At 46.0% G+C, this 15,031-nt stretch overlaps 1 protein-coding gene across 1 annotated transcript in view; it reads left to right on the top strand.

Moving 5' to 3' along the window:
• The window catches only part of ANTXR1 (ANTXR cell adhesion molecule 1), a 487,726-nt gene that overhangs the window by 414,084 nt on the left and 58,611 nt on the right, over positions 1–15,031 (top strand). Inside the window, exon 17 of the mRNA XM_086943491.1 lies at positions 14,348–14,428. Coding sequence (XP_086799617.1) covers positions 14,348–14,428 — 81 coding nt within the window. The remainder of the gene's footprint in view (positions 1–14,347; positions 14,429–15,031) is intronic.

The raw sequence follows: 15,031 nt of genomic DNA, 5'->3' as shown, positions 1-15,031 counted from the left end.
CTGCCACTATGTGCGCCCAGGTCACTCATTAAAGGCCGGGCCTGATGGTGCCTATAGCTATGTGAAGAATATAGGTAAAACATTGAGAAAATATCCAAATGTCCAATGAAGATCTTCCAATTTGTACTTGCAACATACTCTCTCCCTGTCCCACATGCTGGGTTTTCAGAAACCAAGATCCGCCATCAGTGGTGCATTTAAGCTTTTTGCTGCACACACATACTATTTCACACCTGCTGTGGAGTTTAGGAAGCATAATCTAGCAATTCTCGGACGACAAATGATGTCATACAAGATGATGAAAAGCAGGAAGAACACTCGAGTCGGATGTGGCACCACCAGGCAACTGTACACTACTACCTTTCTCCACTTTCCAATAGCATTTAAATGGTTGGTTGTGCGGTGGTGTAGGGCATTCCAACCAGGGCTTTAAATGGGATGAAAAAACTGGGGGATCTCTCAAAGGGGTGTGGCTGATGTAATTAAGGGAGTGGCTTAAAAACACATAAATTAAAAATCTGTGCTTAGCATAGTGTGCCGCCCGACTGGTATTTTTCTGTTTCTGTCATTGAATACTGGTATTTGATACATGTAACATTGTATCTACAACAAGCCAGGACTATTTGCTTTGTCAATGATTGCTAGTTACATAAAATAAATAAGCAACAACTATGGCTTTGTTGTATATAATATCAAAAATACTTCAGTTCTGAAATTATGAGACTGTAAAAGAACTATAACGAGTCTCTGAAGTTACCTCAAAGGCAGTAAAGGGTGGTATTGCTGTAGAGTTTAAAAAAAAATCACTGAGGGTGAGGGCAAAAATGGAGATCCCGAGAGCGACCCGTCCCAGCACCTGCTTTTAAGAACTGCCGGGGCTGAGCACCAGCAGGACCTGGCCCACTTAAAGCTCTTATTCCAACAAAAAGAAATCTAACTAGAAGCAAAACTGCCAGTTGATCCAAAACTGTTCTAAAATTCAAGTGACAGTCACCTACTGAGGGAGAGTTTAGGGGTTCATTAGTCAAGGTTCTTTCTTTAAAGGTGATATTTCATATGCAAATATGGGCCTCAAGCTAACCGTTTCCGGTGCCATATGAAGGCAATTGTACGGCTGCTGATAAAGACTTGAAAATGTATCCTCAGGGCTCGGGCTCCAGCTTTCTGTGGAGATGCATGGAGGAGCAGTCACTGGTAGTGCTCGAGGCTCTCAGGAAATTGCAGATATTACTTTCCATTGGTGTCCAGGCTAGCCAGGCACGTGAGCATCCTCCGGGTTACGAGAAATGGCACCGGATCGAAGCCATCGCAGCTGCCTGGAGCGTTCAAGCTGATGAGGAAGTTACCCGAACTGCAGTATGTTTTTTTTGTTTGCAGATTTATACAGTGCAAACGCGACCCGAAGATATTGGAACGCTTTACATGAGCACCAGTTACGTTACACAAGGACACATTCATTTTTTTGTTTCTTTTTCTGGTAGGCAATGGGAGATTAAGTGCTTTGCCCAGAATCATAGGATGTGGAGTCGCCCCGAGGGTCGAACCTTGGTTTCTCAGCTCCAAGGTCGGCCCTCTAGCCGTGAGATCACATCCTCTCCCCATGTCTGCAAGGACAGCTCTTACTGAAACGACATCACAGAGTGCCACGTGCAGGAAAAGCTGAAATTAAAAACAGACAAGAAAACAGTCAAAACTAGAGAGTTTCTATGGTGCAGAAATAGTAAGTGAGAGTATTGCTGAAGTGACTGAAGCGTCCTGCTGCACATGTTCTAGTGTCTCAGCAGGTACTTAGTTTACCAGCCACTCCCTTGAGGGCTGAACACACGATCACCCCGCACCCATCCAACACAGGTTTCATGAGTCATGCTAATAAAAGGGCCCGAGTGCACTTGCTCGTGGCCAGGTAACCAGCATACTCAATGTGTCTGCATCACTCTTTTTATTAGCATGTGGGCCCAGGGCCCACAACTCTACAATGGCGACGAGGTGTTCTGAACCCATGCCGTGCTGCCTAGGAAGTAACCCACGTTATTGAGGAGGAGATCGGAAGCCCTACTGCTGCCGGAACCTGCCACTGTGAAGTGGCCCCGTCCTCCCGAGAAGAGTGGGGACCTTGGCGGTACCCAGAAGGAGAACAGGGAAAAGACTGTTATCTCCAACACCTTGCCATCCGCCTGCAGAGTAACAGTGAGGCAGGCAGGGCTATGAGCAGGACGCCGATAGCGAATGCGCTGGGATCAAAGGAAATGGTCCTCACAGGCCTGTACCGTCTGCACCACATCCCTGCTGAAAGTCAGAGAGGCAGAGCGGCCTGGCAAGCAGCGCCGTGCATGCCTGCTGCTGACTGCGGCGGGAAACAACCATTACAATGCAGTCATTACAACGCACTACCTTTACAACGTGGCTGTTGCAACGCGACTGCATTTACATTGCATGCCATTACAACGCAGATATTGCAACGCATGTCAGTACAATGCATGCCATTACAACGCATACCATTACAACGCATGCCATTACAACACATTATAAGGTGAGTAATGGAGTTTTTTTCAGTTTTAGAGTGGGTATGGGTTTGGGGGGTACATGGGAGTATCCAACACTTACCCTACTGTTGCACTCACTGGAGTGGAAATAGTAAATTTTACCCCTACACTATCCAACACTTACCCCAGAGACTTAGAGACATGACGGGGGCCACAACAGGCCGTATCCCCACATAATGTGACGCCTGTAAGCCCCCCGCCTGCCAATAACAAATCTCGCAGCTCCCGCACCCTCTTCCTCGTTCACAGTGAAGACGGGACATGGCTGCCTGGCGAGAAGCACTCTCTGGAACAGCCCTACAGCCTGTATGCACCGCAGGATCACTGCCAGCAGTGTGGTAGAGCACAGTCAGAGGCCACTCGAGCACCCTAGGAAGCCCGGCTTTCCTAATGTTGCCAGCCCTCAGCAACATCAAGCTTAAGCAAAAACAGTTTTTTGATGGGAGTGAAGCAATTCCTTTGTTATCATGTACTTAAAATAAAATCTGTATCCACATTGAATGTACAGTATACAATGACACACAACTCCAATCTTGGTTAATACAATATCTCTTATTGAAGATACCATACAATGTATTAATCAGTAAATCAAGTGGCTGTTCTGGACAAACATTGACATACAAATACACATAAGTAATGCAAGGTTTAGTGACTGGCAGTGAGTGGTGATGACCGTGCTGTACAAGCATAAAAAAGGTGACATATATTCAATACAAATACAAAAAACATAGATTCTCGTATGTCCACTTCTGAGATAAATAGTCACAACAGACTCAAAACTTTTTCTTTTGTTGAGACTCCATATGGACGCATTGACATTAACAACGTTGACGTTTCGACCCTATAAGATAGTGCAGTTTTATTTGCATCTGGGGCGGGTCTTCATCAGGACAGGGGATGAGTAGGACAGCCTGAAAAGGCGGAGAGCTAGAGTGGTATCTTCGGTAACTCTTCTGGCCTGGGTGTCAGCCGACACCCTTGTGCGATTTATCTGGAGAATCTTCAGCAGGAAATGAAAACCTTCTTGAGAAGGCGGTGGAGAAAGTTGGGATAAGTGTCGCCTGTAGCGATCACTTGGCCATTATTTTCGGAGGACGTGCGTGTACGTCTCACGTGAGCGTTGCAGCAACCTCAAGGCAGCTGCAGCCAGCAATGAGTGCAACCACAGCGCCACCTAGAGGCCATTGAGAGGTACAGCATAAAAGAAAAAAAACTGAACACGTTTGTAAAGAAACGCCCAGCAGAAACGGCCAACAGCACTGCCAAGGCTGCAGTGTCCTAAAGTGAAGGTAAGGACAGCACCACCTAGCGTCTACTGGCTGCACCACACCTAAATAGAAAACACAGCTTGAAAACAAACAGCCCCAAGAAGCAGACACTTGCATAATTGTTCCTGATGCCCAGCATGAATAAGAACTGGGCAAGCCTCAGCGCAGATTCAGAAGGTGAGAGCGTGAGGATCCAGGTTTGTATCTCCACCCAAATTGCATCACAAGCAAGAGCCATGAACAGCTCCCTTTCTGCATGCAGATAGAGAATGCCTTACAACCTCAAGTGGGCTGCCTACCTTTTGGAATGCAAGAGACTGCAATGCCCACCCAGCAAAGAGCCACATAGAACATAAAGCTACACCAGCCAAGAGAAGCGTCAAGTGGCCAAACAAGGTTCAGCAAACGCAATGGGACCGAAGGCACCAAGGAAGCCCCACAAAAACTGCAAGAAGAGTGTGCCTGGTGCGCACACTCCCCAGTGGCTGTTTGACGCCACCGCAAGTAAGGAGATTGCGCTGCACGCCCCTGGTGGTGAATGACCACCACTGCAGAATGTTGCTGCAAAGGAGGAGTACCGGAACACTACCTGTCACCCTGAAGATGGAAGAGAGCATTGTACAATCCGAAGTGGCAAGACACAGCGGAGTCAAGAGCATGTAGAGCAAACACTCAGTAAAGGCCTAGGGTGGCCAAATTGAAAGAGGAAGAGCCTCTATATTTCTACTGCAGAAGTATAGCCCCACAGTGGGCCAAAAACGGCACTGAATGATGTCTCAAGATGGAGTCGCCAGAGGCCCCTTGCAGCCAAGAGAAGAGATGCACACTCCAAGTGGCAAGCTGCCACCACCGCAACACATAAAAGAGAATGTGGCACAATGCCACATCATGAAGAAGAAGAGTGACAATCCTGTCACCCTGAAGAACTGGACAAACATGGGTGCACTGGAGAGGTCAACAGGAGGAGAAGAAGGAGGACTCGCACCACTACAAGAGTGCACACACAGATGCAAGAAAGACACAAAGGCGGAGTGACTTCCCTGAAGACAGCTCAATCGGAGAACCACATGTAAGCCGCCAGCAAGCGCAAGCTGCGTCTCTACCCGAATGCTTCCCAGTGTGACCCCCAGTTCCTGAGAGTCAGCAGTTTGAGTCAAATGGCATCCCTGCTCTCGACCACAGATGCCACAGGAGAAGAACGGCACCAAAAAATAACACATAGCTGCGAAATCCCTCCAGTCATCCTCACTCCAGTCGAATCACCACCACCTGTCGTCCAGGTCTAATGGCATCCCCAACAACATTGCCATGTGAATCACCCAATCCAGCAAAGAAGCAAATCATCACCAGGGTGGAGCCTTGCACCCGCAAAGCATCAAGAAACCAAGCGTCCAGGGACTATCTGATATCCCATCTTCCCCTGTGACCTGTTGGCAAGCACACCAACCATTAGGTCATCTACCCTGGTGATTGTACGGACAACGTAATCGGATCCTGTGAGTGATCCTGCAGCGGTCCCAGGCTGCCCACAAGCAGCCCTGCACAGTCCACGTGGTACCGTGGCAGCCCCACATAAGGGCCTCAAGGACATTTCTGAACCAAGGGATCCTGGTACAAGAGACGGTCTGGAAGTAGCTCCACCGACAAGGTACCTGGCGGCATCTTGTCTTCAAGAGGAGAATGTCCCAAGCATTATCAACGCCATCCAAGTCGTGGCATGACTTGTCATCACAGCGCCCAGTTGCCCCAAGAGAAGACTCTCTTGTAGGATTTCACTGACACTCCAGATGCATCATGAGTGACACCAAGAGGATCACCGCAAGAGCACACAGGTCCAGCCTACAATGTGACAGTGGACATTGATTCAAAGGACAGGCAGCCAAAGAATCTAGACTCCATCGACACATCGTTCATACCCAGTAGTAGCTGGTTAAATTATGGACATGTACCGAGATGCCCGGGTGCTCCCAGCTGCCCTTGTTCACCATTATCCATTGCACCTGTCTACCGTTGTCCTGCAAACTGCCTCTCAAGGCAGAAAGTCTGAGTGGTGTCTTATGTGCATAGTTTGTTTCTATAGGTTGTTGGACTTGGTTTTGTTTTATTAAAGTTTGGGAGGAATGTAATGCCCTGCTGGACACCTTCTAGTGCCTCAGCATGCACTTAGTTTACCAGCCACTCCCTGGAGGGCTGGACACACATACGCACCCCATACCCATTGAAAACAGGCGTCACAAGTGACGTAGGCCTGCTAATAAAAGGGCCAGAGTGCACGTTCTCGTTGCCAGTTAATCAGCATACTCAATGTGTCTGCCTCACTCCTTTTAGTAGCATGTGGGCCCAGGGTCCACAACTCTACAGTAGTATCAGAAAAAGCCAATGGTTTTGTCATTTGTAGGCAGCACTCACAACACTGTAGAACTCTGTGTAACTGGTGCCCTCTGCACCACTAGAACAAAATCAAAGTCTTAGCCATGAGAACAGTTCCTGAAGGAGTCAGATGTTGTGGGTAAAATTATCTTTGAAGGAATATAAATGCTTGCCAAATCCACCCTTTACCACTGCAAGTCTCAGAAGCAGTTTTGAGTGTTGGTAGGGCAAGATTAAACGTCAGACAGGCTCTCTGATGATGCATCGACTCCATGGGCCCTGTTATGGAAAGGAATCACTTTCATAATAGGGTCCCTGATGTTCTTACCTGCCATTGCCACTCACTAGACCTGCCGGTGCGGATGCAAGACACTCCTCAAGTTGCATTGCAGGACCTCTTCTATGGTCATATTTTATACTTAATGCATATAGTCCCTGGATGCTTGGAAATTTTGCTGTACGCTGACAGGTCGCATGACGGCGACTGTAACCTCTGAATCATACACTTCAAATACCTGCATCAGCTATATTACACACCTGTTCAACTGCGTAGATTTGGGCTGCGGGACATCACTTGTTGTGTGTAAGCATGGGCGAATTTTGCGAATCTCGCGTTTGCGAATTTTGCGGATTTGCGAACTCGCAATCCGCAAAATCCGCGAATTCTCGCGAATTTGCGGATTTTTTTTTTTTTTGTGTTTGCCACTCTCTGTCACCACTGCCACTCTCTGACTACTCATGCCACCCTCTGGCCCACCCATGCCACCCTCTGTTTCATCACAGCACCCTCTGGTTGTCCAGTCAGTGTACATTATTGTGGCAAAGCAAAGCACACCTTCCCTGCCTCAAGTGACCTGAATTAATTTGGGGCTGATTAATGTGTCACAGAATATTTTTTTAGCTGGCACCTGCTTCCTTAGTGCTTCCTGATTAGTGATCTTTTGCACTTGCTAAGTGCTTTCATTGTTGCAAAATTAGTTACAACACCTGCCCTGCCCCAACTGACAATAATGAATTAGGGGCTGATTAATGGATTTGAACTTCCAGCCTGGCTCCTGCTTGTCTCCCTTAGCTGTAATTCAGGACCTTTGTGGCATATGTGTAACTATTCTGAGGTTCAGAGCAGGGTCACATAATAGTTGCAACTGGCAACTGAACTCTGGAGGGGCCCCTCAGGAAGCACTACAGGAAATGGCTACTAATGATGAGCCTGAACTTTTGAACCTGGTAAGTAGTTTCAGTTTTGTTAAGATCGTATTTCTGCAATTTAGCGCTTATTCGCGGGGCGCGAAGTTGTACTGGGAAGCCGCGAACTCACGCGAACAGTGCGAGCAAGCCATAAAATCCGCTGCTCGCGGATTTGCGGATTTTGCGGGAGATTCGCGAATCTCGCGGATTGCGAATTTACCGAAAATCCGCAAAATCCGCGAGCGAAACGGATTTTCCGCCCATGCTTAGTTGTGTGTGGTGTGGACAGGATGATGCAGACGTTCTACATCTTGCATGGGGATGTGCTGGCATACCGGCGTTCTGGATTAAGGTCACAAATGTGCTCACGGAGGTGGTGCTGGAGACTGTGACGTGTGAGCCTGCTGTCTGCATACTGGGGTGGGTAAAGCCATGCAATCGGAGACTGGTGGCTATTTCCACTTTGTTTGCTACGCGGGCGGTTGCACAGTGCTCGGGGACTAACACTCTCCCGACAGGGAAAAGGTGGGTCCGAGACTTACTAGACTGCAGGGACCAGTTGGGGATTTACGCAGAAGAACTGCCTGAGGCCTCGCGGCCCAAGGACTTTTGGGCCCTGCTCACTGGGTCCCTGCTAGGCAATCCAGATTTGCAGTAGGGAGTTGTACTGATGTATTACTTGTTTAAGGTGATGGGATGGAGGTCGCCATTTAGGTCTGTTCCATGTTCCCAATTATCTGTGATAACGGGTTCAACTCATTCTTTCAGTGCCAGGTTCTGGGGTGGGGGGTATTTGGGTTAGGCAAAATGTATTTTTTTCTATACTTCACTGTAAAATGCTTGTATTGCTTATTTGGCATATCTGATTTGCTGGGTCCCGTCTTGGGGCTGTGTATTGGTTGCTGCAAGCTTCTCAATAAAAACAAAATTAAACAATAAAAAATAAAAAAAGAACATGGACGGGATGAATGGCAGCACGAAGAGTGCACTCTGTCAGCTCAAATCGATATAATAATTAATAAAAACAAGGTAAAACAGTGGATGCCAATGGGCTCACGGAATCTGTGTCCACCCACTGGGCAAGGCTCAGAAGCCCATGTTATTATATGGTTACTTTAATATCACAATAGAATTGTACAATTGTGAGATATCACAAACACAATAGCAATATGAAGTTGGTTACAGTAAGCAGTAAATGGTGTTTTCACAATAGATTAGAATATGTGTATTCCAGCTCTTGAAGGTGCAACAAGGTTCCATTTAGCCTTTGGTTTATCCTCGAACCCATTAAAAATGACCAGGTCCATTGTCAAATTGTTTTTCATCTTGTTGCTACTTTTTCAGGGACTGCACCTTTACTTTATTCAAACAGATTCGCCCGTAAGATTGTTAATAATATTTCCTTTGGGGCGAGCCATCTAACTGTCTTATAGAGAATCATAAAACTCTCAAAATAAATAAATACATAAATTGTATGGTGACCCTAACACACATGTTTGTTAGAACAAGCAGGCCATGTTCTGACCAATAAGAACACTCAAAGTGAGAGTGTTAACTGGTGATGAAGGCCTGTTTGAGATTGCTTTGAAGCTTGTGATGTACAAATCATCCATCACAATGTGACCCTTACACTTTTTCAACTGTTACTTCTTAGATTTTTTTATGTTGCTCAATATGATGTCACGTAACAATGCCTGCCAACATTAATCTTTTTTTATCAAATAGATTTAGGAGCAGCATCCAGTTTTGTAGTTTTTTCCCAAAACTAACCCTCCTGAGTAGCAGTTCTAACAGTAGTAGTAGTCATTTTTAATGTATATTGAACTAATAAACAACTGTGGTTGTTCTCATCTCCAACCAAATTACACATGCAGCACCACCATGTGGTAGGCTGTCATAAGTGCCAGTGTTGACTATTAAATACTAGTGCTGAGCACCAAAACCACTGGCTCAAATTCAGCACTTCTGGAGACCTCACAGCACCAGACTATGGCCATAACACTTCTGTGAACTGCTTGGCATGTCCCTCTTAGGCTGGTGCTGGTCTTCTTTGAGGGACTTCCAACACCCAACATAGACTCATTCTCATGTACTCTCCTAACAACACAGCTTCACAAACTGAATCAGACTATGGTATACAAAGGGAATGGAAAGCATTTGGAAAGGTCACCCTTTTGAAAAGCACTGGAGCGGCATACTAATGGCAGTTAGTGCGCTATACAAATACCAACAATAACAATAGCAGGGCCCTTTGTGACCTCTTTTATTTACTCTGTTGCAGTTGTATTCATTTGTCAACAGAGGGCAGCAGGGTGAATCTAGAGCAGCGGTCTTCAATCTGTGGGGCGCGACCCCCAGGCGGGTCGTGGAGTCCTGGGAGGGGGGTCGCAGATTCTGCAGAGTGCAGTTCCTGGCATTGGGCTGGAGGCCTAATTCACACCGAGGTGTGAAAAACATCAACGACTCATTAACAAGTTAAAGGTCTTTTAAAGACCTGTCTAGTACTTGGGTGTGACTGTGTGTGTGTGTCCCTGAAGCTGTTACAGCCGGGCTCACATACACGAGCTTGGAAAGAAGAAGGAAGACGACACAGAGAGATACTGACCCCCCCCCCCCCCATGAGAGGCACAGAAAAGGTGGGTGGATGAATGATGAGTGGATGGATGGATGAAAGGCTGAAGGATGGATGGATGTGTGAAAAGGTGGGTGGATGAATGATGAGTGGATGGATGAATGAAAGGGTGGATGGATGAATGATGGATTGATGGATGTATGGATGGAAGGATGAAAGGGTGGATGGATGAAGGATAGATTGGTAAAGGATAGATGTATGGATGGAAGAATGAAAGGGTGGATGGATGAATGATGGATGGATGGATGTGTAAAAAGATGGGTGGATGAATGAAGGGTGAATGGGTGGATGAAAGGTGGATGGATGAATGATGGATGTATGGATGGAAGGATGAAAGGGTGGATGGATGAAAGATAGATTGGTGGATGGATGAAGGATAGATTGGTGAAGGATAGATTGGTGAAGGATAGATGTATGGATGGAAGAATGAAAGGGTGGACGGATGAAGGATGGATGGATGAATGATGGATGGATGGATGTGTAAAAAGATGGGTGGATGAATGATGGGTGAATGGATGGATGAAAGGGTGGATGGATGTATGGATGGAAGGATGAAAGGGTGGATGGATGAAGGATAGATTGGTGAAGGATAGATATATGGATGGAAGGATGAAAGGGTGGACGGATGAAGGATGTATGGATGGATGTGTGAAAAGGTGGGGGGATGAATGATGGATGTATGGATGGGAGGATGAAAGGGTGGATGGATGGATGAATGGGTAAAAGGTTGCATGGATGAGTGATGGATGAATGAATGTGTGAAAAGGTGGGTGGATGAATGATGGGTGGATGGAAGGAAGGGTGGATGGGAAAAGGATGGATGTATGGATGGAAGAATGAAAGGGTGGATGGATGAAGGATGGATGTATGGATGGAAGGATGAAAGGGTGGATGGATGGATGTGTGAAAGTGTGGGTGGATGAATGATGGAGGGATGTGATGAGGTCTAACAGGCGCATTTATGGTTGTCAAAAGTTGATGATGAGGAGTACCAGTTTCTAGAAACTTTTGTCGGAAGGGGGTCCTTACGCCTAAAAAGGTTTTACAAGGGGGTCTCGGCATCAAAAAGTTTGAAGACCTCTGATCTAGAGTAACACTGCATGCCAAACATTGCAGTGCAAACACTGAAGATGGGCCCACACATACCCATGCGCATTCCTTTAGGTGTGACCCAGGCCAGACACAGCTAACCCACAACAAGGACAATTGATGCTCGGACCTGTGTCTCCCCCTCCTAGTGCCAGGATACCTCTCCGGCAACTGATGATGAGGTCATATGCCTCGACCGGAAGTCATCCATTAGCCTAAATTTGCACGAACTGGATATCTGTCAAATTGATGACTGTGTGTACTATAACAAGACTTGTACATTCCGAACTCACCAACCCGAACAGCTAGAATATTTTGTTCTTTTGAAAAGACTTTGTACCCATTAGAAAGCCAATTGGGAACTCTTGCCGCCGATTGGAAGGCCGTATCCTTGCCCCATGGCCCCCTCCTCCCACCCATTTCACAACTTTAGGTTCGTCACAGTTCGGCATGCCAGGGACTGAGTGTGTCCAGATGTTCAGTCACTCCAAAGCCGGTACTCATCAAGACTATGGCAGCTGGATTCCTTTCGGGGTTTGGATAGGCTTTTAATTCGCATGCACAAGTCAATTTTTGTAATCGCATTATAATCAATCACATAGTAAAAAACAACGTCGCCATGGTTTCTGTTATGTTTCAATCAGCTGGGGCAAAACTAACAGTCTAAAACGCCATTTTGAAATGGGCCATCTTTCAGGGTTTGAACGTCTGTGAGCCTGTAAATCCAACATCAGCCAGACCATAAGAGACTAGCAAAGCTAGTGAAAGATTTGGCATGTCACACGTCATGTGAATATGATAAGACTTTAAAATCCAAAGAAGGGCTCCTTACTTTTTCACTTTAGTACATTAGGTTGCATCACTACATTGAGTGAACATAACCTTGTTTGTAGAGATTAACGCAACTTCAATGATCCTCTCCACCGCCTGACAATGTTTCCACGAGAGAACAAATAGACTAATTTGCCATGTGCACTTTATGTATAGCAATATTATATCATGTGAAGCAACATCATCATTTATTAAATGACAAACAAGTGACTTTTTCTAAAGCAGATTTCCTGAACTGCATCATGTCATTACTTCAAGAACTCTTAAGTTTGACAGGCAAGGAATATGAAGCGCAGTGAAGTAAAGTGTTTTGCCTAAAGTTACATAAAGGTGGTAAAGTGTAGATACTGAGACCAGGTTTATTGGTTACATGTTTGCAATACAGCCACTAACATCAAAAGAACCATGCTCTAGGGTTTATTGTCTTTCGGGAAGCTTAATAAACACACGGGGGCATCTTCACAAGAAAATGTGGAGTGTGGAGCCGTGCCAAATTTAGCAGCACCACTCTCTGACATTTTCAAAATGCAGGGATGCACTGTATTCACAAAAATATGGCATACCCATGTGTTCTCCCTAGCGCTGGTGCTAAATGTAGCTGCCTAGCGCCAACACAGACACCCTTGCACCTGAATTCAGAGTCCGGAATCCTCTCAATGGCATTTATGAAGAGTAACAACCACACCTGTTGTGACGGAAAGGACAGGTGCGCTTTGGAAATCCGTTCTGTCTGATGTGATGGATCACCAACCTGGGAAGAAAGTTGAATCCTGCCTCCTATCAGTTGGGCATGCAATACTAAGAGCAAACTAAAGTGGATTGGTGGCTGCTGTAGCAGGGGAAGAGGAACTGGAGGACTGATTCTATTATTGGCATGCATGCTGCCTGTCAGACCCGAGTCCATGCCCTCAGTAGAGCTGAGGTACTTGTACAATTAGGAATGCTGTCTCTGGGAGAAAGGTGGGCACGGAGTGAGAGAGATTGCTGAAGATGACAAGGAAAGAGGACAAACTGAGGCAAAGCAAGGCTAAGCTGATTGCAATGTGACAGAAAAAAATGTAGTCACAAAGTAGTGCCTGGACACCAAATAAATAACCCCACATTGGAACCAAATCTCACTCAAGGATGGTAGGCAAGAGCACATGCAGAGCTGTCTCTCACTCTCCTTCATCCACGCCATGAAAAAGAGTAGCCACACGATAACAGCAACATGGTATAACCACAGCGCCAAAGACCCCCCACCACACTGAAGTACTCCTCACAGCGGCCATGCGGCATTCCCTCACCCTTCCAACACATCAATGCCTTACATGCTGAGGTGTCGTAGTGGGCTCGTTTCCACTCCACGTGAAACCGAGGCACAGTTACATATAATACCATACAAGCAAAGCTCTGGTCAACACACAGAACACTGCATCAGGTGCCGTACAGGCCACTCTAATGATCTACAACGCATTAACAGATTACCTGACATCAAACCAATTTTCAGGTGCATGAAGTGCAACATAAACACATTTACAACAAAAAGATAAGAAACTGAGGAAAACAAAAGAGATGTAGGTTGGAGAATAAACAGAACTGAATGCACGGCTGAGGTAAAACAAATTGTGAATCCTGACAAGTCATAGGCCACTCAACACAGGAAAAAGATGCATATCTAGAGTAAATTAAAAGAAATAGGATGCAGGCAGTGTAAATTGGCGATGAGCACTCATGAAGAGACAGCAACAAATCAAATAAAGTGAGCAGCAATCAGCCTACGCGAAGGTACTTTTGGTATGTAACACACTGTTGATTACTGTATCATATAAGTGGTCAATTGCCCCTTACAATGATGCACAAATAGAATAATGCATCCAGTAATGTGCTGGGCAATTACACCTTTCAGTGCATTTGCTGGAGGTATTTCAATTTACATCATGCACTATAGAAAACTCCATCCTTTAACCCACTCTATGTATGTGTCATTATTTCCTTACTCCCCATTTGCTTCTGTCGAAGGCTCTCCCTACCCCCACATTCCTTTACTTATTTTCCGCAATTTTTTCATACAAAGCTGAAAAATATCACATAACTTTGTTAAGATTGGTTGACGGGCAGTGCACATAATTATCACTATAGATTTTCTATTCCTAACTCCACACAGATGTACTTACGCGGTCCATATATCTTAAAGGCACATAGATGTGGAGTTGGGAATAGAGCATTTATACTTCCCTGTATGCACTTAACTTTGGATTCTTCGTCACTCGATATTCTGTCCTTGATATTCTTGTACGATGATATTCTGAGTTTCCATGTTCACAGAACATGTGAATGGGAAGAAAATATAATATCTATGTTCACTGCAGCAAAGAGCATTGAGAAAATGTACTCACACTTACAGCCATTTTCTCAATCCCTGTCTCATTCTCCCTCGATTGCAGGGGAAGCTGGACGCCCTGTGGGTGCTGCTGCGGAAGGGTTACGACCGCGTGTCTGTGATGCGCCCCCAGGCCGGAGACAAGGTAAGACGACAGTTTTGTCAACTCGTTTGGCTCTTGACTGGCCTCTGTGCATTGTGGCAGACAAGGCATCTGATGTCCTGATGGAAGATATAGGCGAAATAGACTTTTCATTCATATTGGACCATTACCCGGTATTTGTAAAGCGCAAACTAATCACTCATAAGGGTCTTTAGGCGCTTGGGCCATCGGGGAGAATAAGTGAGCTATTGCCCAAAGTCACATGATGCTGAGCTGGGGCTTGAACCTTGAGCCCCGCGCTCCAAAGTCACTCACCCTGGCCGCTGCGCCACATCCTGCTAGAGTCACCTATTCTGGCGGGAGGAAGGTGACACCAGAATAGGTGCCTCCAGCAGGGCGAAACCTTTGACGAATGCTTGACTTACAAGGCTCCCCTCGTCCCATTCCTCCATGAAGAACTCTTGTCCTAAAATTGGGGACTATGTAATATACTTTGACCAGCAATTAGGAATTGGTACAGTATGTTTAAGTGTGCACTCAGTGTGTGTTGACACTATTCTTGGGAATCCAAAAAGGGAAAAATAAGATCCTAGTCCTGAAGAAAGCCCCAGACCCTTGTGTGGGCCAGTGTTGGGGTAAAACATG

The sequence above is a fragment of the Lissotriton vulgaris genome, chromosome 11 (genome assembly GCF_964263255.1).
Source record: "Lissotriton vulgaris chromosome 11, aLisVul1.2, whole genome shotgun sequence".
In the NCBI taxonomy this organism is placed as follows: Eukaryota; Metazoa; Chordata; class Amphibia; order Caudata; family Salamandridae; genus Lissotriton; species Lissotriton vulgaris.
Note: the sequence above shows the minus strand (reverse complement) of the source record. Positions and strands in the feature narration are given on the sequence as shown.